Below are 24244 nucleotides of genomic sequence, written 5' to 3' on the forward strand. Positions count from 1 at the left end.
TTTGATCTTTCCATTGCTGTGGTGCAGGACACTTTACTGAGCCCCTCCCAGCCCTACTCCATCCAGACCTATGGGGGTACACTGACTTGAATTTTTTTTTAAATTCAAAATTAATTTTGCTTTAAAGCAAAATTCTGAGAGGTAATATCTAGGTTGAGGTTTATTGATTTTAGTGTGAACTTATTTTCCCACATCAATTCATACACCTGACCTATCCTAGCCTCCCAGTCAAAATCATTTGCCTTTGACACCATCATTCTCTTCCTAACATTCCTCTTCTTTTTGACTTCCTTTGTGAAAGTGCCAAGTTTGAAGAAACTTTGGACAGTCAGAGGCCTTGAATTATTTCACCTCAGTACATATTAGTGAACCTCTCGCTCTGAAAAGAAGTTACAGCTGCATGTAAGGAATTCTTTTAAAAAGACATTGTTAGAAGGAATTCAGAGAATATTTTATCCTGAGATCTCCTTCCTAAACTAGTTTACAAGTTTCCAGTGCAAACTTGTTACAGGCATTCACTTGCTGTTCAGCTTTTGTCAAAACTGATGTCACATTAGTTTAGTAGGATTTCAGGACTTTTCTCTAATTTTAAGAGCCTTAAAGATATAATTCTCCTGTTTCCCCAGTTTCTTTTATGTCTTAACAGTTTTGGCAGGACTGAGGAGTTAGTCAGAGGGAATGGGTAAATACTGACTGGCCTGAAAGTGAGTAAAGGCACCAAAGAGAAGGTGAGTCAGTCAGGTTAACAAACATGGTCACTCCATTCCTCTTCACATGTGGTGTTTTTGCATTGTTCTCCCTTGAAGTAGCCTAAGATATTGAGAGCTCTGGCTTCTAATCACAGATATGTGAGGAAAACCAAGGGCAGTTACTACAAATGACAAATTCTAACATACATGAAAATAACTCAGCAAGTGGAACAAGTACCATATAGGTGATGTTGAATCCCTTTGAATTCCAGAGATCCCTTATAAGCACTGTGAAAACTTCTGCTTATAAAGACAATTACTTTTACACTTCTTGAATCTAGAAAAGGATGTTGCCTAGAATTTAGAATTACTCAGTAAAACATTTTTATATCTTCAGATATATCTAAAATATCTGTATATTTTTATATCTTTATCAAGACATTTTTTATCTTTGTATCTTTACTCATGACACTGCTTTGTTGTAAGACCCTGGGAAAGCCCTTAAGACATCGAAATGCAGCTTTTTGTAAAAGGCCTGACACAGTCTTTGCTGTCAGGCTGGAAGTTAACCAGAAGCCTGGTTCCTTTGAGCTTAGTCCATGGCAGAACTCCACTTAGAAGGCAGCACTATCAGACTCTTAGAGCATACAGAAGGACAGTGTGAAATCACAGAACCACTGGGACACATTTCAAATGGAAAGTGTGAACACAAGGGAAAAATGAAATCAAGAAGCACAAAAATTTAGCTCTTGATTTATCCAAACTTGACAGCAGTACTTCATCTAACAAAAACCAGATCAACTTGGCAAAAGGTTTTCCTTTTTTTAAAGGAGGTTTAACTTTTATTCTGTAATCATGATAGATTGTCTATGATCAAGAACCCTGCACTGATGTGAAAAATGGTATTACTTGACACTGTAGTTACACAGCCTTTCCATTGTGGAACTGCTGCTCTGTGTTCCTAGGTTTGCACTGTAGAAATCTGAGTGGGGTTTTTAAAGTTGAAAACACAGAATTGTTAGCCCAAATGGCTTTCAGACATGCCTCAAGCACAGTTTTAATGTCCAGCTCATTTTCCTTTCAAAAGTTCTTGCAGTTTAGCAACCTCATTGTACAAACAGCCTTCCAAGGCTGGTAGGAACTTGGCGACAAAGGCTCTATGAACACAGTTGTGCCTATAAATACAGGTGTAACATGAACTGTGAGCATTCAGACACTGCCTGAGCCTCTTCATAGATCCAGGTAACACTGTTCTGCAAAAATGGAGCTCTGTCATGTAAGTGATGTGTATAGGGAGTGTATCAACTTGTTTTGGAGGCAAATGTGCTTTTCACTGCTGGTTTTTTCCTTCAAGCCACTGCAAGTCAGAAAAAATCAGTTTCTATGACTTGTTGAGAATACAAGTAAATCTACACTAAGTACAGTCCAAAAGCTGCACATGTACAAACCCAGCAATGTAAACAAACAAATGGAAGCCAAAACTGGTCTGAGTTACCACTGAATACATTCTATAGAATTATAGAATATCCCAAGTTGGAACACATCCATAAGGCTCCTCAAACTCCTGACCCTGCACAGGACCACCCAAAGAATCCCCCTGTGTTCCAGACAGCCTGACTACCTTCTTGCTTTGTAAACTGGAATAAAACACAGTTAAAAGTGCCATGAAAATGCCTTTAAAAAAGTTGTGTTGGTTGTTTTTTCAGTTTATATTCTGTTGCAAGTGTCTGTGCAGGAAACAACTGCCAAAAATGCAAAATTAATTCTGAAGATGATGCAATTTCACAGAATTAACAGGCATGCTTATGGAATGTTTCAGGGCAGTGGTTTAGGACTTCTGAGTGGAAACATGGATGGATTCACTTTGGGACAACTTCAGACTGATAATTAGAGAGAAGCACTGTGATGTGACAGATCCTTGTTACTCCCACAAAGGTATGAGTGTCTGTTTGTACCTGCAGGATTAAAACCACTTTGATAATCAGCCCTCTATGAAAGTGTAGTTTAGGGGGTCTCACTATCAGAGATGGACTTTGTGAATAAAAGTTCATGTTGGTTTTGAAAAAGTGACAATTTGGAAAAAGACCTCTTGCCAGGAAAGAGTGCAATGGTTGCTTTACAAGAATCAGATGAAATTCTGGAATATTTCTTATTTTTTTCCTTTTCAGAGTAGAACTGCAATTAAAAGGGACAATACCTCTAAAAAGTAAAGTTCATAAAGTTCTAATGCTCTCACATACAGTATGTGTAATATTTAAATCTGTTTGACTTTTTGGTTGAATTACGTGAATTTTAAAATAATTTACATCTAGTTTTTATTTACTATATGCAAGATGCACTAACTTCAGTTTTACTATAAATCTGCTTTTGCTTCTTGTTTTTGTAGGTTTCTACAATGTAGCATCTACTAGTTTCCATTGCTTCAAGGTAAATCTAAAGCAGTAAAGAAGTAAAATAATTCATACTTCAATGAAATTTGAAGAGTAGGTTAGGAAAATGTTATATATCTAGAACTGTCTTTTAACTCCCAATCCAAATTTGGTAGCAACTTTGTACATGGGTCAAAATCATAATGAATTAAAAAAATCACTTCAAACACATATTTAGATTATTATTCAAGCTGGAAATAGATACATTAAATAAATGCTCACAGATTATTCCATTCCCCCTGGCTTCAAAGTACCTGCAAATGTTTTACATTAATAATTTTCTTTTAACTCTAAACAAGTTAACTGTGGAATATTGATGAGTTTTCTATTTTATATGTGTCTGAGGTGCTTAAGCATAAAGAGACTGAACTCAAGAATCAAAAAACCAAATATACTTTGATGGAGTTCAAATCCTTTCATTTTCAGCGCTGCTCCTTATTTCCATACCAGAAAGTTGTTATATTTGTTCCCAGTCCAGACACTGAGTCATTCCTGCTTTAAGCCAGACATTTGGGCTCTCTGGGTAATTTCTGTCTCCCCTCCAGAGCTGTTGGCCTGAGAGGAAAATTGCAATGCCAGGTGCCTCCCTGAGCTGCATTTCTAGAGGTATTCCTATAAAAACACACCAAGGTGTTAAACTCTGCCAACAGGCCGTGGAAATTCTCTGCTTATTTCAGACACAGCTGAGTTAGGGAACACTCACTGATCCTGACAGTATGTACAGACAGTTTCCAGCTAGGATTCTTCATCTTCTCTTCAAAACCCTCTCTCCTGACATTTGTGATTATGCAGTGACAGTCATCTGGCTTATTTCATATGAGGTAACCTGGCAGTTAAAGGTAAAAAAATTGTGCAAGTTTCTCTTCTCAATTTTATTTCCTTTTTTCTTTCCCTTAAAACTTTTGTGGAGCTTTTACCAGAGCTGAAATGCAAGTATTTTGGTATTTTTCATATTTTTTTATTAATAAAAAAAATCTGTGTGTGATATAGCTGTTGAATGTGAGGGGCACCAGAAACTTGGCTGCTCTTCTTTTTGCCAACAAAAAAACCCCTCAAGAATCTGTTTCCACATGGCCACTTTGAATGCCTGCTTTCAAAAATACCTGTTTGATTCCAAAGAAGAAAAGTGAATTAATTTTTAAAGGGATTCAGCGTCCAAACTCACCTCTCTCACAGATGCTTAGATTCAAGCATCCTTTGAGGTGGTGTTTCAGTAACTAGAGGTGTGAACAAGTTTGAGAATGATTTTAAATGCCATTTTCCCTTAATTCCAGTGTTTTCCTCTAGATGGCTTCCCAGGACAGTGCATCTGCCTCCAGACCCGACTGAGCGTGTGGACTGGATTCATTTTGATGAATCCTAGTCATACCCCCAGATATAAACCCGAATTTCTTTCCAGCCCAGCTGTCAAGACAATACTGTGAGTTTTGATACCCTTGAGATCTTTTGATATCCTCAAAGCTTTGCATTTTAGGTTATTTCTGATTGCTGCCACAGCTCCTGGCTGGGGATGAATGTGCAGTTACAGCCTCCTCAGAAAAGCTTTATCTGTACTACTGTAATCCTAATTTACCTGTCTAATGCTTGACAGTGCAAACAGCCAGGGACCTGCTGTGATACACTTTGCCCTCTCCCCTATTACAACAGAGCTTGAAGTGCTGTGGGGACCTTCTGGGTATGCCCTTATCACTGGACAAAAAAGTCTTGGAAGAAACCACCCTTTTTTTGAAGTGTGAGCCTCCCTCTGTCATTCAGAGCCTGCCTTTTTCACTGCCCACCGCTGAATCCCCAGTTTTCAGCAATGCAAGCATCTTCCAGCATGGCAAATCCATGAGGTGTTGTGCTATCCAAAAAACCACTGCTCCAGTGGTACTGGATATTGATGATTATCAGCCGAGGCTGGGTTCAGCTGGCAATCCAGGGCTGCAAGCAGCTTTGCCCTCCACACACCAGCTGGCCTTGGGCAAGCAGCTCCCCGTGGTGGCTTTGAACTCAGCCTTACCCTGATTCTTCCTGGGCTGGATTTTCCCTGGGCTCAGGTCACACCAGGGCACCTTTCTGGTGCACACAGGGGAGGGAGGAGGCAGGGGCTGCCTGCCTTGGTGGCACTTTGGTTCCTGCAGAGAGCCCAGCGTGGCACAAGCCCAGCGTGGCACAAGCCCAGCGTGGCAGGCAGTGAGCCCAAAGTGGCATAACAGCGCCCAGGGTGACACAGAACAAGCCCAGCGTGGCACACAGCTAGCCCAGCACGACAGGAGCCCAGCGTGGCACACAGCTAGCCCAGCACAACAGGAGCCCAGCGTGGCACACAGCTAGCCCAGCACAACAGGAGCCCAGTGTGGCACACAGCTAGCCCAGCATGACAGGAGCCCAGTGTGGCACACAGCTAGCCCAGCACAACAGGAGCCCAGCGTGGCACACAGCTAGCCCAGCATGACAGGAGCCCAGTGTGGCACACAGCTAGCCCAGCACGACAGGAGCCCAGTGTGGCACACAGCTAGCCCAGCATGGCAGGAGCCCCGGGTGGCACACAGCTAGCCCAGTATGGCAGGAGCCCAGGGTGGCACACAGCTAGCCCAGTATGGCAGGAGCCCAGGGTGGCACACAGCTAGCCCAGTATGGCAGGAGCCCAGCGTGGCACACAGCTAGCCCAGCATGGCAGGAGCCCAGTGTGGCACACAGCTAGCCCAGCATGACAGGAGCCCAGTGTGACATGAGCCCAGCATGCGCACAAGTAGTCCACTGTGCCCACAGTTTGCCCCCCATGCCCGCAGGTGGCCCATAGGTGGCCCGGGGTGCCTGCAGGTGCCCATAGGTGGCCCAGGGTGACCACAGGTGGCCCATAGGTGGCCCAGAATAGCCGCAGGTGGTCCATAGGTGGCCTGAGGTGCTCGCAGGTGGCCCATAGGTGGCCTGGGGTGGCCCAGGGTGCTCGCAGGTGGCCCATAGGTGGCCAGAGGTGGCCGCAGGTGGCCCATAGGTGGCCCGGGGTGGCCGCAGGTGGCCCATAGGTGGCCCGGGGTACCCGCAGGTGGCCCATAGGTGGCCCGGGGTGGCCGCAGGTGGCCCACAGGTGGCCCGGGGTGGCCGCAGGTGGCCCATAGGTGGCCCGGGGTGGCCGCAGATGGCCCATAGGTGGCCGCAGGTGGCCCATAGGTGGCCCGGGGTAGCCGCAGGTAGCCCATAGGTGGCCCGGGGTGCTCGCAGGTGGCCCAGAGGTGGCCGCAGGTGGCCTGGGGTGCCCGCAGGTGGCCCGCAGGTGGCCCATAGGTGGCCCATAGGTGGTCAGAGGTGGCCGCAGGTGGCCCATAGGTGGCCAGAAGTGCCCGCAGGTGGCCCGAGGTGGCCCACAGGTGGCCCGGGGTGGCCGCAGGTGGCCCATAGGTGGCCCGGGGTGGCCGCAGGTGGCCCATAGGTGGCCCGGGGTGGCCGCAGGAGACCCATAGGTGGCCCGGGGTGGCTGCAGGTGGCCCCGTTGGCCGCACTGGCAGCGCCGCCGAGCCGCAGCTCGCTCGCAGCGCAGGCGGCCGGCGGGGGAGGGCAGAGCAGAGCCACTCCCAGGAACAGTAGTGAAATCGCCCCGACACTTTAACTGTCAATCAGGATTAATGGGGTATAAAACCTCCCCAGCGCCGCGGCCCTGAGCGGCAGAGACAGCAATAGGCAGAAATGAGTAAGAGCCGGAGCAGTGCACGGCGTAATTCCTGCTCTGTGATCAGACACTCCAAGTGAAAAAACCGGGAGAGGGGGCAGAGAGAGGCAGTGACCGGCTCAACCTTTGCAACCGGCTCAGGACAGAACGTCTATAGATATTTATAGATACTAAAACAAAAACAACAACCTCACCCTGAATAGAGCCTTTCTTAAAAAGAAGGTCCTGGCAATTCTGTCTTATTTAAGCAATTTCCTGAGTCTAAGAATAGAAATGAGCTGCCTGGAAGGCACTGCAGGCTGAAATTTGGAGACATGGGCTGCTTTATTTTATTTTTCTAAATATAAAAACCTTTCGTTTGGATACTGGATTTTTATGTGGGTCTTTGCAGCGGAGGGATGTATGGTTACTTTTAATTCTACTTTTTTTTTCTCTCTCTTTTAATTTAAAAAAAAAAAAAAATCATCCAGTTAAAAGCAAGGAAGCTGTTTTACCTGCCTTTGAGAATCCCAGAGGACACCGATCAAGAAACAGGGGAGTGACTTGGTCTTCTGCACTACTTTATTCCTACCCCCATTTTTTTTTAGGGGGAGAGAAGGATTTTTTCCAGTCCAAGAACCTCTTGCCCCCAAGTTTTGGAAGGGGGTTGAAGACTTGTCACCCGTCTGGGGGTGCATGAAGGGCATTGCTTTTCTTTCCCTGTCACCTTGGTTTTGTGGAGGTTTGGAAGAGAACTTTGCCTGGGAGAAGAGGATGATGTGGAAGTGGCTGGGTGCCCTGCTGCTGTTCCCGGTGCAGATGGTGTACCTGGTGGTGAAAGCTGCCGTGTGCCTGGTGCTGCCGCCCAAGCTGCGAGACCTGTCCCGGGAGAACGTGCTGGTCACCGGCGGGGGCCGAGGCATCGGCCGCCACCTGGCCCGGGAATTCGCCAGGAAAGGAGCCAGGAAGGTGAGCAGGGAGGGGAGGGGGAGCACCCACCTGCTGCTCTGCCGGGGAGCCCTGATCCCACACCTCTAGGTGGGATCACTTGGAAAAGGTGAGAGAGGCTCTCATTTTGCAGAACTGAGTCATTACATCAGTTACATTTCAGAAGTTGCCCACTCCTCCTTCCCTGCATCCTGCCTTTCCCTATCCCATCCCTGAAAACGCGATGCTGAGAAAGGTCCCTCTCGTGAATCCCCCTCTGCTGACAAAGGAGAGGTTTTCGCCTCAGCCCAGGTTTCCTGTGGCAGGGGAAGGAGAGCTGAGCAATTCCTGTGCATGGAGCCAGTGCTCACTTCCATTGCTGTTTCCTGGGCTGCGTCCTGGCACTGCTGGGTGTGGGATCATGCACAGTGAACCTGCATCTATCAGGATCAGATCCAGGCGTGTCACCCCGGAGGAGAGGGCAGGTGGCTCTGGGACAGTGGGGAGAAGTGTTCCCTTTCACCCTGGTGGGTCTCCATTCATGAAATTAATTTCTTGTGCTTCCTGAAGTCCCTTCTATTTCACTTCTGGACAGCCCAGAGCTGTTCAAAGGGAAGATGAATGAGAACCCGGCAAGAAGAGCACAGCTTGAGTGGAAGCTGTGGGTTATTTGCACATTTCCTTTAGAAGAGAGGCTGAGAGTGGCTGCTCTGCACAGCAGCCCAGAAGTGCCTGTGTAGCTGGTGGGTCCATTCTCTTGCTCAGGAACTTGGTGGTTTACCTTGAAACGTTGTGGTTTTTTAAGTACAGGTATGTCCCTATGTGGGAATCAGTCAGGGATACAGAAACACACATCCCTGAAATGAGTCTTAGGATGGAAAATTTCATCTCCCCTTTTATTGGTAATTAAGTGGATGACTGGTGAAATTATACAGCTGCACAAATACTTCTCTGTGTGAGAGGATGAATGAGAGTAAATAGAGAAGAAAGAAGAGGAAAAATACAGAATGAGAGGCTATTTAAAGAAAAAAAATTGGATTTAGTTCAGGATAGTGTTTTGTCACTTCCTTACACATGCATTACAGTTTTCTCTGTGTGGTACAGAGCTATTCTGGCATGTAACTCCGAGGTGTAAAATATGTCAGCATTGAACTTTGATGTTTGTCTGTGTTTGTGTTTAAACATCATGTTGAGATTTACACATTCTGGGAGTCAGAGCAAACAAGTTGACTGACCTTTGGACCCAAGAAATTTGCTGAAAGTGTATTTATATTATCTGTTGGAATACCACGCTTCATTATTTATTTATTTAGAGTGGCTGGTTGCTATGCTGAGCTCTGGCATTAAAGTGGTACCATTTCTACAGCACATTTAAGAGCTGTTTTGCTGCAGTTGAGCTGGGAGCTGAACAATGGCCCTGAGGAACCAGGGGACAGGGGCCAAAAGAAGACAGGGCTGTTTGAGAGAGAGCTGAGGATGGAATTACTATAAACAGACACAGACTGTATTCTAGCTGTATGTCTTAGCTACCAAATCTCTACGTATTGTAAAAGGAAAGAATACATGAGAATGATTATTGGGAACTTTTGTACTCTTCTGATATGATGTTCTGAAATTCTCTGTGTTCCTAGTTACTGGTTTGACCTTTGGGGTGTTGCCTTTTGGGATGTTTTCATGTGTGTCATCAAGGTGTTTACATCTTTGCATTGACTCAATTTCAATTAGATTTTCTTTTCAGTTATATCATGGTGTCCAGTCAGTCATATATGACACTCAGCGAGTTTTGATCCCTCAGGTACTGGCACTGCCTGTCAGCCCGTGGTGAGAACACCAAAGTTGGCTTATTCTCCTTAGCAGCTTTATTGCCAGTTTTACCCACATGTGGTAGTTTCCATTCCCTTCACTCTGAGATTTCATTTCTTTCCTGCTTCTGTGCTCAACCCTAAATTTGTGGATTTTATGCAGTCGCCATGTACCATGCTCAACTTTCTGCTTGGCACTCCTGTTCAATTTTGCACTTTGCCTTTGACAATCAAAAAGAAATGAAAAAGGCTTGTGGTGTCTAGCAAGTCACCTTTTGATTAGGCTTGTGAAAATTGACTGTTTTTCTCTTTTTACACTGTTAACCATCCTACAATAATACACAAAGCTTTAATTATTGATCATAACAAACAACTTAGAACAGATTCTGATTATCAGACGGTGTAGTCACCATATTTCAAGTTCAGAAAAAGACTTTCCAGCAAAGGTGTGGAACTCTGGGGCCAAGCCCAGCATGGCATGGAGGTGGTTGGCAGCAGTGCCACGGCTTCAGGTTCTGGTGGAGGGTGTGCAGCGTGTCCTGACCAAGTGCTCCCAGCGCCTGCGCACACAGACATAGTGGCGGGGTTTTGGAGGTAGGCGGCGATATATAACCATATTTTTGAGATTAGAATCTTCAGAAAGATAAGTTAGTTGGGACTGTGAGGATATGAAACTTCTCTGGTAATTAGAGTGGATGGGATTTCATCTTACACTCACTTTCAGAGGCTGGTTTTGTTGCTCACAAGTGAGGTGTACCGGAGCCGTTTTCACGCAAGGTGACAAATGTTGTATTTCACAAGATTATCAATTGTCACGTCTGCAGCTCCTCTACTCTAAAATTTGATATTCCATTCAAAGCTATGAAGATGACAAGAAATAAATCCCAAAAGGGTTTATGCAAATGGAAATACAGTGTCTTGTGCTTGACTGATGAGCATGCAGACTAAAATTCTCAATCTAATGGAATGGAAGTCTCTTGGGCATGACCTTGTAAATCCATCCTGATTCCCTTTCTTTACCCTCATTGCTCTGCCATTGTGCCTCAAATGTGACTTAGATATATAAATGTCTAGGAGACATTTCCTCCCCAAGTGATGTTTCTTTTCTCACAGTTGTCCATTGGCCTAGCTGAAGAAATGGCCAATAAGGCACAAAGCAGTGCCAGTTCTATTTGCACTTTCAGAAGTCTATGTTCTGTTTTTTCCAATTAAACTTGCCAGCAGTTTTTAGGCAATGAGAGACTTTAATCATCAGATCATTCCTGTTCAGGTGTACACTGAGAGGTCAAAGGATCCATACTCCATTTGTAATTTCAAGTAGTTGTCAAGAACTGCTTGGTCCTGGGAGGCACTGTGTATTGAAATGCTTCCTGGAGCACTTCTGGAAAAAGCTGAGAGCATGTAAATGAGCTGTATGCAGGGATGAAGTGGTTACAGATGATCCAGGACATGTTAGTGTTATTATGAGCGATGAACAGCATTGACTTTTCTCCGGAAGTGCTCAAGTGTTGTAATCCAGCTTCCCAGAGATGTGTCCAGATTCATAAGTGCCGGCTGAGAAGCTACTTTGCTGTGGCTGAATTGATGGAGAAATGAACTTTCTGCTTTCTTTTCTTGGCTGCTTGCAGAATTCAAAATCTTCACTGTTGCTTGCTTTAACTCTTGAGAATTTGACTGTACCTTGAAAGTATTTGGTCAGTGAAGCATCACCTCTGCCTCAGTCTCACACACTGGTAGCTCTGTCAAGGCTGTTGATACCCTGGTGAGCCAAAATGGCAGAGAATGCCTGTGTTAATGAAATGGGAGAAGGAGAGACTTTTATGAGTTTATGATTTAATGCCTATGAAATAAAAATCCATTTCCAAAGCCTAACAGTGTTTTGCAAAGCCTGTACTGTATAATCCAGTTAATATTGGGAAGACTGGCCCCTTTGAACAGTATTTCTTGTGTTGGAGAACAGCCCTCTGCAGATGTGAGCAGTCAGGGGGTGTAGGGGCTGAATGGGTTCATTCACTGCTCAGTAGAGTGGGAAACTGTGCCTGCTTTCCTCAAAGCCATTTGCTTTTCCTACAGAAGTTTCATTATAGTGCCTTTGCCAGGAAGTTGTCAGCCCTGGTTTTGATGGTCTCTACTGAAGAAGTTTTGATTCTTATGTCTTTTGTATGCCTCACTCTTTCTTAGGTTTTCTTTTAGAAAACCTTGATCTCTACAAAGTTTCCTTGTCATTTTAATTTACTTTGTTCACAGGTTATCTAATTTGAGGTGTGATTGAACAGGAAAGGGATGCTTGGTTCTTAGGCATTCTGCATTGTTAAATGCCAACAAAACCTAATAGAAGTAATTGAAAAATATGTTAATGATAGGACAGAAATAGATTCCCGAACTCTAGTATGTAATTTAGTAGTCTTGTTTATCTGACAGTGACTTTGGAAGAGTTTCTTCAGCCTTTCCAGAAAAACCCAACAACCCTGAAACCTCAACTGTTCTTTCCATTGATATTTTCACAACATTTTTCAAAGTCAGACCTCAGTGTCTGCATTTTGGAGGATTTCTTGTCGTTTGGTTGTGCTGTTCTCTTTCAGATCAGTGACAGTTGGGATGGGAAGAAGCTGAGGGAGGAAGCAGCACCAAGGAAGGGATGGATGAGAGCTGTGCAAGCCCACACTGCTGCTGGAACCTGGAGTTTCCCTCAGTGTTTCCCTTTCTCCAACAGAACAGAAAACCTCAGAGGAATTACAAGCACTTGAAAGCCTTGTATAATTGGAGGGGTTTAGCTGAGTGAGATTTGAGGCTATTTTGTGTTTAGGCTGAGAGTATTGGATAGAGATTATGTAAAAAAAATGGTATTGGGTCTTAGATTTTAGCCTTGTATTCCCAGTAATGGAAAATTTGGCAGGTTTTGAGATGAGTTTATCAATGGCACACTCTTCCCACACAAATTGCATCTGTAGGTCTATGAATATTTCACTTTGGTCTTTATGAATCTCATTGACATATTATTTCACAGATTTCACAGAATGCTCTGAGTTGGAAGGGACCTCACAAGGATCATCGAGTCCAACTCTTAAGTGAATGGCCCATATGTTATTGTCCTGATTTGTATGAATTAGTATATACCTTCTAAAAGCTTCTTTATAACACATACCAGTGCTGTATGATCAAGGATTAACTCTACTGTGACTAGAGCTGGATATTAAATTAATACTGATCTCCTGAATTGAGGGCAAAAGGCAGCCACTGCTGTTATTTCAGAGCTGTGACCTTTCTTTGAGATGCAGGACAAAAGCTTTGAGTGTCCCCCGTGGATTCAGTAAGAGTTCCTATTCCAAAATGTCTTAAAGCATTGGTCACTCTCAAAGAATCATCTGTGGTTGCACTTTCAGAGCCTGTAGAAGAGTCTTGCTAAATTGCATTACAGAGTATCTCTTGCCTGGCATCCAATTCCTGGTGCACAGGAATGGAAATGTGCCCCAGGCTTCATCCAGATGGGCTGCAGTGTTCCAAACCTGGAAACCTTCCTTTTGTAATGGACAAAGGTGTGGAATTCCTGACCATGTGCTGGGGGAGTGGGGAAGGGATGGGAAGGCATGAGATCCCTGCAGGAACCCTAGCAAGCCCTTCTGCTTCTGTCAGCTTTAAAATCCACTGTGCTGGGCCAGTTGTCAAGGAGACACTTTTGTTCTGCAAGTAATAACTGATTTCTGACACATTCATTCCTTCTCAGCTCAGAACATGACTAGACCTGATCTGGCCACCCCAGAGAACATTAGTCCTGATAGAAGGAAAAGAGCTGCTTTAAAATGACACAGCTTTCAGAGCTGAGAGGACCTGATTTTCCTCAGAATCTGATTAATCACCATGTACTTGTTTTTAACAGGCATCGTGACCTAACATAATGAAATCAGAAAGCCTTTAAAATTAGGTTTATAAAAGAAATGGACACAGTTCTGATGTACATTACCTAGTGCAATATGCCAGTGTGGTGCACTGCATTTAAGGTGGCCTGGTTTTAAAAGACTCAGTGTAAAATTTATAGAGATATATATATATATTTAGATTTCAGTGCTAAGAAACTGTTGCCAGGTGAGCATCTGTCCCCCTTCTGAATGTTTTTCCTGCCCTGTGGTGGTACCACAATGACATAGAACCCATGTGTCTAATGGATATCTGTGCAGTCATTTTGAAATGCAAGGAAGCTAAGTGACCATTTGGAAAAGGCAATCTGACATTGTGTAAAAAGGATAATGTAGTGTAAAAGAAAAGTGCACATTTTCTCTGCTGTAGATATTTTAGTGTAATGAGAATGTTTACCTGTAGTGCAAATACGAGGTTGTAAGTGATTAATCTCTCCTGTTGTGTGTGCGGTTGGGGAGAAACCACCATAGGAATGCAGCAGCTTCAGGGATATGTTAAATGATGGTACTTTAATCTTCCTTAAATTTAAGCACTTAATCTTACAGTGAACTATTAGAGCATGTCACAACTTATCAGCAACCAGAAGTACATGAGAAGGGCTGGGGAGTGAATGTTTTTCCATGTCATGCAAAATAATACATTAATTTGAAACTTTTGGTAAACTATGAGAGCACAGATCTGATTGGGTGGCTTTATGGTCTCCAGAAAGGCTTTATTTCTCCAAAGATTACATCCTGACAGCAGCTTTATTTAATGGCTTCCTGTTGGCAGCTCCCTACTTTGTTGATTGGATTTAAGGATGGGCAGAAGAGCCCTTGTTTGGAGTCCCAGGCTGCGATGGCACGAAGCCTGTGCTGGGTGCTGGTGCCAAGGCCAGCACTTGGAACAACATGCTGAATAAGTGTCTCTGCCTGGCAGGCACCACCAGAATTTATCAGCTCTCAGATCTTTGGTGTCTGTGAAGCAGCTTGGGCTGGAGCTGTTTTAACTTATAATTTGGAACATACCTGTCTTTTGTTGCTGGGTATGTTGCAAGAATAAATAATGTTAACAAGAAGTGGGACTTGCAGAGTTAGTCTTGTCATCTCCCATCAAGATATGGTGATGTCATGAGAAAATATTGTCCCAATGAGACCATGCTGTGTTGGCACACCAAGATCCAGCACTTTTTAATGTGCTGAAGGTCTGGCATCAAGGCAGTTAAGTGAGGCTTCCCACTAAATAAAAGGACTGTGCCAATGCTGTAAAAAATCTTCAAGATGAGGTTATATATTAATATCATTGCAGTGCCTCAAAAACTTAAAGACTTAACACCAAAAAGATGCTAAATGTGCTCCATAAGAACAACAGCAGAAGATGATGCTGGTCTCAGGGTTGGCAGGGATAAACTAAATAAATGTGACAGTGGAGATAAAAAACAAAAGCCAACAATGAGTACCAACATAGAACTGTGCTGATTAAAGCCAGACACTGCCACACCACTCGCTGAGCCAGTTTAAAATTTTGGGGAGGCATCACAGCAATGGAAGTTTTAAGGTGGGGTTTGAAAAGCAGCAGTAAAGAGTTGTGAAGAATGTTTAAAGAGGTGCAGGAAGTGTGGTAGGAAACAGACAGGTTGTTTTAAAAATTAATGCTGGGAGGTAAAGGCTGCAGTAGAAGACCTGATGCTCAATGAAAGGTGATAGGAGAAGGCTACAGTGAAATTAATACCTTGAAAGTGGAAACAGAGGCTCAGACCTGGCAAGCTGGAGGAGGAGGCAGTGAAATTCAAAATGAGCTGACCTGGTCAAAGCAGTAGATGAGGTGTTTGATCTTGAGCAGGGGATTGGACCAGAGGACATCCAGAGGTCCAGAGCCTCAACCATAATCTGATTCCCTGATTCTCAGTCTTATTTGTACCACAGGAAGGAAGAAGGTGGATTTTCTGAACTTCAGGGCTGACAGGAAGGTTTTGGGCTATGATATTTCATGCCACTTATCTGAAGTGATTCATCCCTATTTTATTTGCGTCGTTTCATCACCTACAGTGACTTGTAAAAGTGCTGCTGTGTATTTATGTTGCATTTATGTCATGGCTCTGGCACAGGCTAGGAAAAAGTCTCAGATTTGTAGAACTATTTCCATCTGAAGCACTGTAGGTAGTTTTTACTGCATTATAAAAGAATCAAACATGCTGTTGGGCTAATGTCTAATTTAATTAGCCAGGCAGAGCAATTTGCTTTAAGAGTGACCATAATCTGTGTACACAGTCCTAAACATTTGACAAAAACATTTTAAAGGAATCAAAGATTTTATTATTCCTAACGCTGCCGTGGAAACCTGCTTTATTGGGGTGATACTATGCAGTGGAGCTTAGAAAACTCTGAATAGACTCTGAATTCCATTTCTTAAAGGAATCAGCAACAGTCAAAGTCAACATATCAAGAAATATCTGGTTTTACATCAAACAGCCAGAGCAAAGACCAGGAACTTGGCCTGACAGTAAACTGAGAGGAATGAAAGTATTAAGGCAATTAAAAAAAAAAAAAATTAGGACAAATAGATGATAATGATGAAGTTCACAGAAGCAGCCAGTTAATTAATTCTACAAAAGTGAGGGGGAGAAGAAAAAAATGTGGCAGTTCTCTTGATTTCCTTCCCATAAAATTGAACAAGGGTCTAGAAATTTGGTATCTTTCCTTCAGGGCAGTTTGAAAATGTCAGCTAATGATTATTGAGTATTTAAGTATCGAGTATAAGTTTGAGTATTTGTTTTAAAATCCACTAGCAAATGCTAGTTAGTGTTTAGTGTTCACTTTCACTTTGATCCCTGTCCCAAATTGAAAACACAAATCTAACACAATTGCTGCTTCAAGGTTTTCTGCAGGAAAGGGAGGCTGAAAAGAAAAACTCTTAAAGACAGAGAACAACAGCCCAGAGCTGACCACCGAGAGAGAACAAGCTCTGGCATTTTTAAACCAGTGCTTATCAGGAGTATAAAGCAGAAATTATTAGAGATTTTTTTTTTTTTAGCTGGGCCCAGACTCTGTTCTTCAAAGCATCCTGTCAACATCCTGAAGAGTCGAACAAGTCAGACCCAGGCACTGCCAGATCCATTGGCTGATAACACTGACGCCAGGAGAAAAGGGTCAAATACATGTTGTTTGACCTTTATCCCAGTGGGGATTAAATTGATTCTAATTAATAGACTTGGGAATAGATGGGTACCTTGGCAGAGTTTTTAATTAATTTAAATTGTTCATCCCATTAGTTTAGCCATAAACTATGCATAATTACAATGGGATTTTGTGGACAGGCATCCTTATGTTGCCACCTTCTTAATTACAATTTATTGACTGCAGTGCTGCAGAGCTTATTTGTTTTGGTTAACATAGGGATTTTTGTTGTCTTACACTGCCTGAGCAAATGTGTCAGTGCTCCATTTATAGCAGTAAAATCATGTTTGAAAAATGCAGCTCTGCTGAATCAGTTATGCTTTAGGTGTGTGCCTGTGAGGTAAACTTGGCTCTCAGTGTGTAACCAGTGACAGTTCCACACTAGCTCTGAGTAGCCAGCATAAAATTATACATATTTTGAGGTGGTATAAAAATGATGCCTGGAAAGATTCTGTGATTATCCTGTAGTATGACAGAGATTAGAAAAACTCTGTATAAAGGTGGGGTGGCAGTTGGTGTGACCTGGCTAATAATATATTTTTTCCCTTATCTCAGTGAAAGAGCCACTTAAAATAGGTGCAAATGGAGTTCAAACTTGACTTCTCATCCAGTCATCTTCCATGGGTACTCTGTCATTTTGGTAGATCCTCTTTCCCAGAAAGTCCTGGACTAGAATCCTGCTGTTGAAACTTCTGGGAGAGCTGCTCTGTATCAGAAAGTCAAAATTCAGGCACTGAAGATCTTACTTCAGTGTTTCTTAGAAGCTTCACTAAGGAGCAAATATCTCCTTTATGGCCAGGCCTACATTTAGAAGACAGGAGCCACCACTCAAAACAGCCATGATATGTTATGTGCTTATAATTGGGGTTTGTTATTTGCCCTTTGAATCATCAGGTACACACAAGATTTTCTTTGTGTCTGAAGAGCTGACAAACTGGCACCATTTTACCTGAAAACAGAAATTCTTAGCTAATCCTTTTACTGAACCTTGAGAAAAAACTCAAATATACCAGGCCTAAATTCTGGGAGTGAAGAGTGTTGCTATAAAGACACCGAGCACTTCGTCTTTCCATGCTCTTCAACAGAATGGATCAGCAATAACAATGGGCAGTCAGATATTTTCTACATGAACATTAAATTACTGTTTGTCTTCGATCTGTCATTTCAGCCTCCTTGCTGGCAGTAAACACAGACAGCTTGTCTCTGATCAGCACTTCCCTGGGCGAAGCTTGGTGGGGAGGGAATGGAAAATCCTGACATCCCCTTTCAGCAGCTTGGTTTGATGTTGACTACAACCTCAAATTCCCTGTACCCAACTGCTAAAAAACCTTCCCTGTGAGGACAAATCAGCCTTAAGGAGACAAGGTCACGCTTCCAAGTGGGATATTAAAGACATCCAGCTGGTACAAGTGCTTCTTCCCCAAATGCTAATAGTTCAGGGCTGGCTCTGGCCACAGTGAGCTGTCAGGAATTATGTCAGAATATTTCCAAGGCCCTTGGGAAATGCAGGAGTCCTGCCTCGCTGAAGAGAGCTGTGTGATTTTGGGTTTGGGATGTGCTGGTTGTGCAATGCTGTAGCTTTCTGCTGCTTGATTGTAATCCAGGCCCCTTCGAGACCACTGCCGTGCTGTGTTTATATTTGATGTGCTTATGGATTAGCTTTGTCTCTTCAGAAGCAAAGTCTTTAGGCATCAAAAGGGGTTCCAGGGTGTCTTTCCCTGGATGATGATGTGCAACTGTGGCAGATTGTTCTGTGACACCTTTTGTGATGAAAGGAGGGGGATGTGTGTGTGCACACATGTGTGGGAAAGGGATCTGGCACTTTGCGTGTCCTTCAGAGGCAGAGTTCAGCAGAGGGTCAGCCAGCTCCTCCTGACATCACTGCACTTGTTTACAGCTCTCACTGAGCTCTCCTGATGCCTTTGACCACTGACACTGTCTCATCTTAGTCCAGCATTTGTGAAAAACCAGAAATTTAGAAGAGCATCTTACATCTATAAAGGGATTTTAGTTTCTCTTCCTCACTGATTTGAAAGGGACAATAATAGATAGAAAATTTTTAACCACTGAAAATAAGTTATGTTTATAAAATAAATGATATAAAATTATAAACTACACATTTTCAGGTTGTTGTTAAAATTGTAAATGTACTAAATAATCAGAATGCTGGTTATAGAATGAAAAAAGATCCATCTCAGAGGGAGTTGATATATTTGGGATGAGGTTAGAATGGTTTCTTTAGCCACTGGAATCAGTAAAAACAAACACTTTTGGTTTGCATTTGAGTATCAGATTTAGGCCAAGTGGTGTTATTTATTTCAGGGTCCTTGTTTCTAAGTGCAATTCCAACACTGCCAATCCGTCCCACATGTCCCACTGCTGCACGTGGGGATTGCTGTCCTTCAGGCCATTGCTTCACTTGGGTTTGTCACTTAGATTTCAGTGCAAGCAAAAAGTGAATGTGAGTCAACCAAAAATAGGCCTGTTTTTTTAGGGCTAAATTTCACACACTTTCTTGGAGCAGTTTCCAGATCCCCAATGCTCTGAAGCTGCTGGCAGGGAGGGAACCCTTCAGGCAAAGAGCTGTGACTACCTTTGAACATGCTGAGAATTATTGTGCCTCAATATTCTATTTCTGCCCCTCAGCTAAACCTCAGTTACTAACCAGGTTACTTTATACAGTTTATTTTATTGGAAGGTCAGGTTTGTCTCATGTTCTGTGATAACCTAATTGATTTTATGTTCACATTGAAGTGAATTATCTTCATTTTGCATTGCAGTGGCCTGAAAAGCATGCAGTCACATCCCAAGGATGGTAACTTCCAGGCAGCTGTAAGTTATGAGTATGCTAAAGCTGGATTTGTGACTGCCTGGCCAGCCCCTCTCGTTTAAATAACCACCATTGTGGCAGAATCTGAATTTGAATTACTTTGATCATTTCTGGGTAAAAGTAATGAACATGTGTATAACTTTTGTTTCTACATTTAGATATCATTTAATTTAACCAGAGCTGTGCTGGTTTTCACATTTTTTGAAAGCGAGGTAGCTACTTTATCTTAACAAAGTATTGAAAAAAATTATATAATCAGTGAAAGACCCTTTTTAAGCCATGCTGTACCCCTGGGGGGAAGTTGTGCTCTGGGAGCTTACAGTCCTCTGGTTCCCATCCTCCCTCTTTGACTTAATAGACCGAGAGAGTTAAATATGTCCTGAAAACTGCCATTTGTACAACTCATGAATAGATTTTAGAGATTCTGCCCTGTTGCATAGCAACAGCCACCATTAAAAAATAACATTTTGAAAAGCACATTAAAAGATAGGCTACCAGTTAAGCATTTCAATATTGAAGCTTTCTTCTAAGCAGTGCCCTTTATTTCTTCTAACATTCTTATAAGAAAGGCACCTTTTGACAGCTTTTATATGGTTTGAAAATGGTAGCAGTTCTCTTTTTCTGGAGGCAGAGAAAGGCTTGTAAGGGAGCTCGTCTGGAGCAGTTGCTGGTGTTCAGTTTATACACAAATTTAAGGCAGGCTATTTTAACTCCAATACTTCTCCAGTAGCCTCACGGGAGAAGTTATTTTTTCAGTCAAGAACTGCATCCTATTATGCACATGGATGATCTGGAGCATATTTTAGCCCTTTCTGGAGGGCAGTTTATAATGACAGCATTGGGAACATTATTCACCCTTAGGTTTCCATGGCTGTTTTTGTTGCAAACCTTCTCCCAGCTTAACAAATTGAAACCCTTCCCTAGTTTTTCTTTCCAGTGATGTTTTGAGTACATCCTCTAATTGATAAATCCATATTTTTTATTTTTACAGAGCTTGTAGAGAATTTTTTTTTTAATATATTCCCCAAAATAAGTGAAGTGCTGGTGAATTGCTCATCATGATTTAGCTTAGAGGAAAACTGAAGGTGTTCTGAATTAAAGCTGACAATTCTTTAAACTGGTAATGCAGCATAACTAATGCTTTTATAAGCTGTGCAGGGTCTAACCTAGGAGTCAGTGCTGTCCCTGGGGGGATGCAGTGGCCAGCCCCCTCTACTGGAAGTTAAAACCACCCAGCATTTCAAGGTTAGGCTGCTCTGCTACAGAATTCATCTCAGAAATAGAAAGGCAAACTCTACAGAAGAATCCACTTTGACTGGCACCCAGTTTGTAGCTCTTTAATTTTTCTTTCACATATATTTATATTGTCAGGTTGTTCTACTTTGTTAGTTAAGAAGTAGAAGACTTTTCAATTAATTGTTGGTTGAAGAGGCAATTTGTGGGCAGTTTTGCCCAGTCAGGTGAAATAATACTGTGCAGGAGCCACTTTTAATTCCACATGTCCTTTCCTACCTTGAAATCAAACTTTTGGGTTTTTTTAGCTTTCCAAGAACAGTTCCTGTTCTGAGTAGACATAACTTTGCATTGTAGTAAATATTTAACTCTCTTACATGAACATTTAACCTGCCACAGGTTCCTTACCTGGAGAGTTATCTTCAATAAGTAAAAATAATGCAGCATTTTGGAAGAAAAATGTGCACACAGCTAACCTCCAGTGATGCTGAAATGTCCTGTCAGACCATTGTGGTAATTTCTTTTTCCTCCTTTGAAATGTTACTTGCTGACTTTCTATCCTTCATCTTGTTCTGCACCTGCATATTTACCCTCCCCACAATTTCCTAAGATCTCTGTGGACATTTTTATAGGAATCTGGATTATAGGGATGCCATGCCAAGCAAACGGAGGCGGCAGCAGCACACTAGTTATTTTTGCAGGGTGGAGTATTATATTTCTATTGGTGGATGTCTCCAAAGCCTTACCTCAAATACAGAACTTTTCTAACCCCTCTCCCCACCCCCAGATTCTCCACTTCTTCCTGCTCTGCAGCCAGAGGATTTTACTGCGGGATATTTCTCTGTGTGCTTTGGATCCCTGGAGCAGCAGCCGGTTCTCACACGTGGTGTGGCAAGATATTCACCTTTAAAAATCTGTCCTTTTTTTTTTTTTATCCCCCAGATGCTTCCAAGGACCTTCCAGGGTGGCAGCTTGTGGCCACTTGGTGCTTTTTGTTGGAACGTGCACTCGGTTTGACCCTGTCCCAGCGTTAATGGGATTGTAAAGGCTGACTCCTGCCTGACCTCTCCTTGCAAACAACCCTCACCCTTCCCCTTCCTCCTCTGCTCCGAGCAGAGCTGGGAAGAGTTGCTCCCAAGGCAGTCTGGAGTCTCAGTTTGTGCTGCAGACGAAAGCAATTGGGGAAAAAAAAATTAAAACAAAAAGTCAGCATGGGGCCACCTGTCCTTACATAGTCCTGACTGTGAGAACAGTGGGCATTTGTTCCCTTCTTTAGGGGAGCTGCTCTTAAATGCCTGTGTGCACAGAAAATCACACATTTTCCTTGCAAGGAAGGCCTCTGTTGAACAGCAGGCAGGTGTTGATATACTCCTCTGTGATTTTTTTAGGTGCTCTTTGGTTTCTTGCAGAGGGAAAAAAGGATGACTGAATTACAGCTGGAATTGACTGTTGTTTAGGTGAATAATGTTAATCCCATTGAGTGCTAAATCAACATATAGCCTAATAAAAGTTCTGACTCTAGACTGAAAGGATTGGAATTCACTCTTAGTCTCCTTCTGAAGTCTCTTTAGCCCTAACTTTTAATCTCATTACTATACGTTACTCCTGGACTTAAACCAGTTTAGAATAAATTCTGTGGGTTTGTGTTTACCAGGGTGGTAGGATTAAATTTAAATTCAATTCTTACAGGTTTTATAATTGCTAAATAGAAATCTAGAAAAGCTTGTGTGTGGAATAGATACATAGGCTCACTCTCCTGATTCTCCACATTAACATACAACCTTTCTCATACCTGTCCCTTGCAGCTTTGATATTCGCTGTGGGAACTGAGAGAAATTCGCCACTGTCCTGTTTTGTTTGCTTACCTTTATAGAAGTGCCACTAAGGGGCTGGGTTAAGTATTTTGACCTACTTCAGGCATCACAAGGTTCTTTTTTTTTTTCTTTCTAAAGCAAAGATTGGCTTTTCACACTGCAGGGCCACACCTTTCCCTCTTGCAGTAATCAGCCTTCAGCTGCCTCTCCCATGGAGAACTCCTGAAAGAACTTGTCTGCCTTTGCCTGGGGCCAAGAGAGGGGAAGGGGTGGAGGAGAAAACCCTTCTGCCATTGACAGGCAAAAGACGTGGAGCTTTTGAGGCTGTGCGATTTAGCTTCCCTTTCTCACGATATGCAAAACTCTGCCGGGATTATGGGACACACTGGAATGCATTTTTTTCGGAGGACAGACTGTGAGTTAGTACTACCAGGCTTTGTAAATATAGGGGGATAAGACTGGCATACTTCAGTGGATTATCTGCACTTTGTACTTCCTAAAAGTATGCAGGAGCTCTGAGTGTTGGGCGCAGAAAGGCTTTCTGTGTTTGAACAAAGGTCTGTGCAATTACAGATACCAGCTCACACAGAGCAACTTTTGTTCCACTGGACTAGGAAGGAGCTTGAAAGGGGGAATGAAATGTGTTGACCTACCAACTACTTCCTATCTCTGCTGATCCGGGGCTGGGAGTTGTGGTTGATTTGTGGGGGCAGCAATAATGAGATCAGGCAGGAAGGGCACTCGTGTCTCTCTGCAACACTCTCATCTTTCAGTGTCTTCAGATTATATCAGAGAATTGCTTCATGAATCGTAAAATGGAGAAACTTGCTGAATGGAAGTTATAGCTGCTAATCACACCCCACCTTGTGCTGTAAAAGACCAAGGGTGCGCAGTTCTTTACTCAAATACAACCCAGATAACCCAAGGGGAGTGACTAGAAATAGCAGATGTTTGGTCTCACCAGTGCAGTTCTGCTAGGACACCTTTCCAGGACTGCTCCAGCTCACTGGAGGCAGAAATTCTAGCACAGCGGGTTTGCTGAAGATACAGTGCCAAAATAATTGATGATGTAAAAGGGCAACATTCCTTCGCTGCTGTTGTTGAATTGTGCTAGCAATAAAATCGGACTGAGCAAGTTAACTAGCCTTGTAAGTGATGTAAATTAGCTCTAACCTTGTGTCCTGCACTAGGAATATCCTTCAGTCTCCGGAAGCATTGATCACATGTTTATATTGTGGTTGATAGCAGCTTCAGTCTAGACCAGTTTATATAAATTAGTGGCTTTATCTGATTTTGCGGTGGTCAGAATCGTAACTCTTCTTATGTTACGGTGCAAGCCAGGCTTTGGCCCTGCAGCCAGGACTGGGCTTTGGGCACCAAGCCAGTGCCGGTCTGTGTGAGCCTTGCCTTAGTCCAACAGCAGCAAAACCCTTCCCTGAGTCCCCTCCGAGCTCACCTCGGGGCAGGGCTCATTAGCAGATTAAATCCTGTGTTAAACGAGTCCTCTGGGAGCAGAGGATGCAGTGCCTGCCCCCCCAGCTGAAAGGATTTTCCTAAGGTCAGATAAGGAGTTCTGTGACTCCGATCAACAGATAAGGTTTGTTTTGCAAAAATCCGTGAATAAATCCTGGGAAAATCTGCACCAAGTGTGATGTCACAACCCTTTCCTACCCTGAAGTTCATCCAGGGGAAGAGGGTGCGTATAAATCTCGGTCAGTATAAATCTCCTGCTCCCTGTGTCCAGTGGCGGATCCTGCCCCGCTGCAGGGATTCTGGAGTGTCAGGGATGGCTTTCCCCTTCCACCTCCATCCCTGCTGC

General features: G+C 43.3%; 1 protein-coding gene across 7 annotated transcripts in view; it reads left to right on the plus strand.

Annotated features, from left to right (window-relative positions):
• Window positions 1–6747: 6747 nt before the first annotated feature.
• Window positions 6748–24244, plus strand: part of DHRS3 (dehydrogenase/reductase 3) — a 36178-nt gene continuing 18681 nt past the window's right edge. For 5 of the 7 annotated variants that reach the window (XR_009279338.1, XR_009279339.1, XR_009279341.1 and 2 more), the window contains exon 1: window positions 6748–7718. Coding sequence is in view for 2 of the 7 variants with exons in the window: in XM_058854982.1 (XP_058710965.1) it covers window positions 7446–7718 (273 nt within the window). In the remaining 5 variants the exon portion in view is untranslated. The remainder of the gene's footprint in view (window positions 7719–24244) is intronic. The other 2 variants (XM_058854982.1, XM_058854983.1) reach the window with 2 other exon arrangements.

The sequence above is a fragment of the Poecile atricapillus genome, chromosome 22, assembly GCF_030490865.1.
Source record: "Poecile atricapillus isolate bPoeAtr1 chromosome 22, bPoeAtr1.hap1, whole genome shotgun sequence".
NCBI classification, from domain to species: Eukaryota; Metazoa; Chordata; class Aves; order Passeriformes; family Paridae; genus Poecile; species Poecile atricapillus.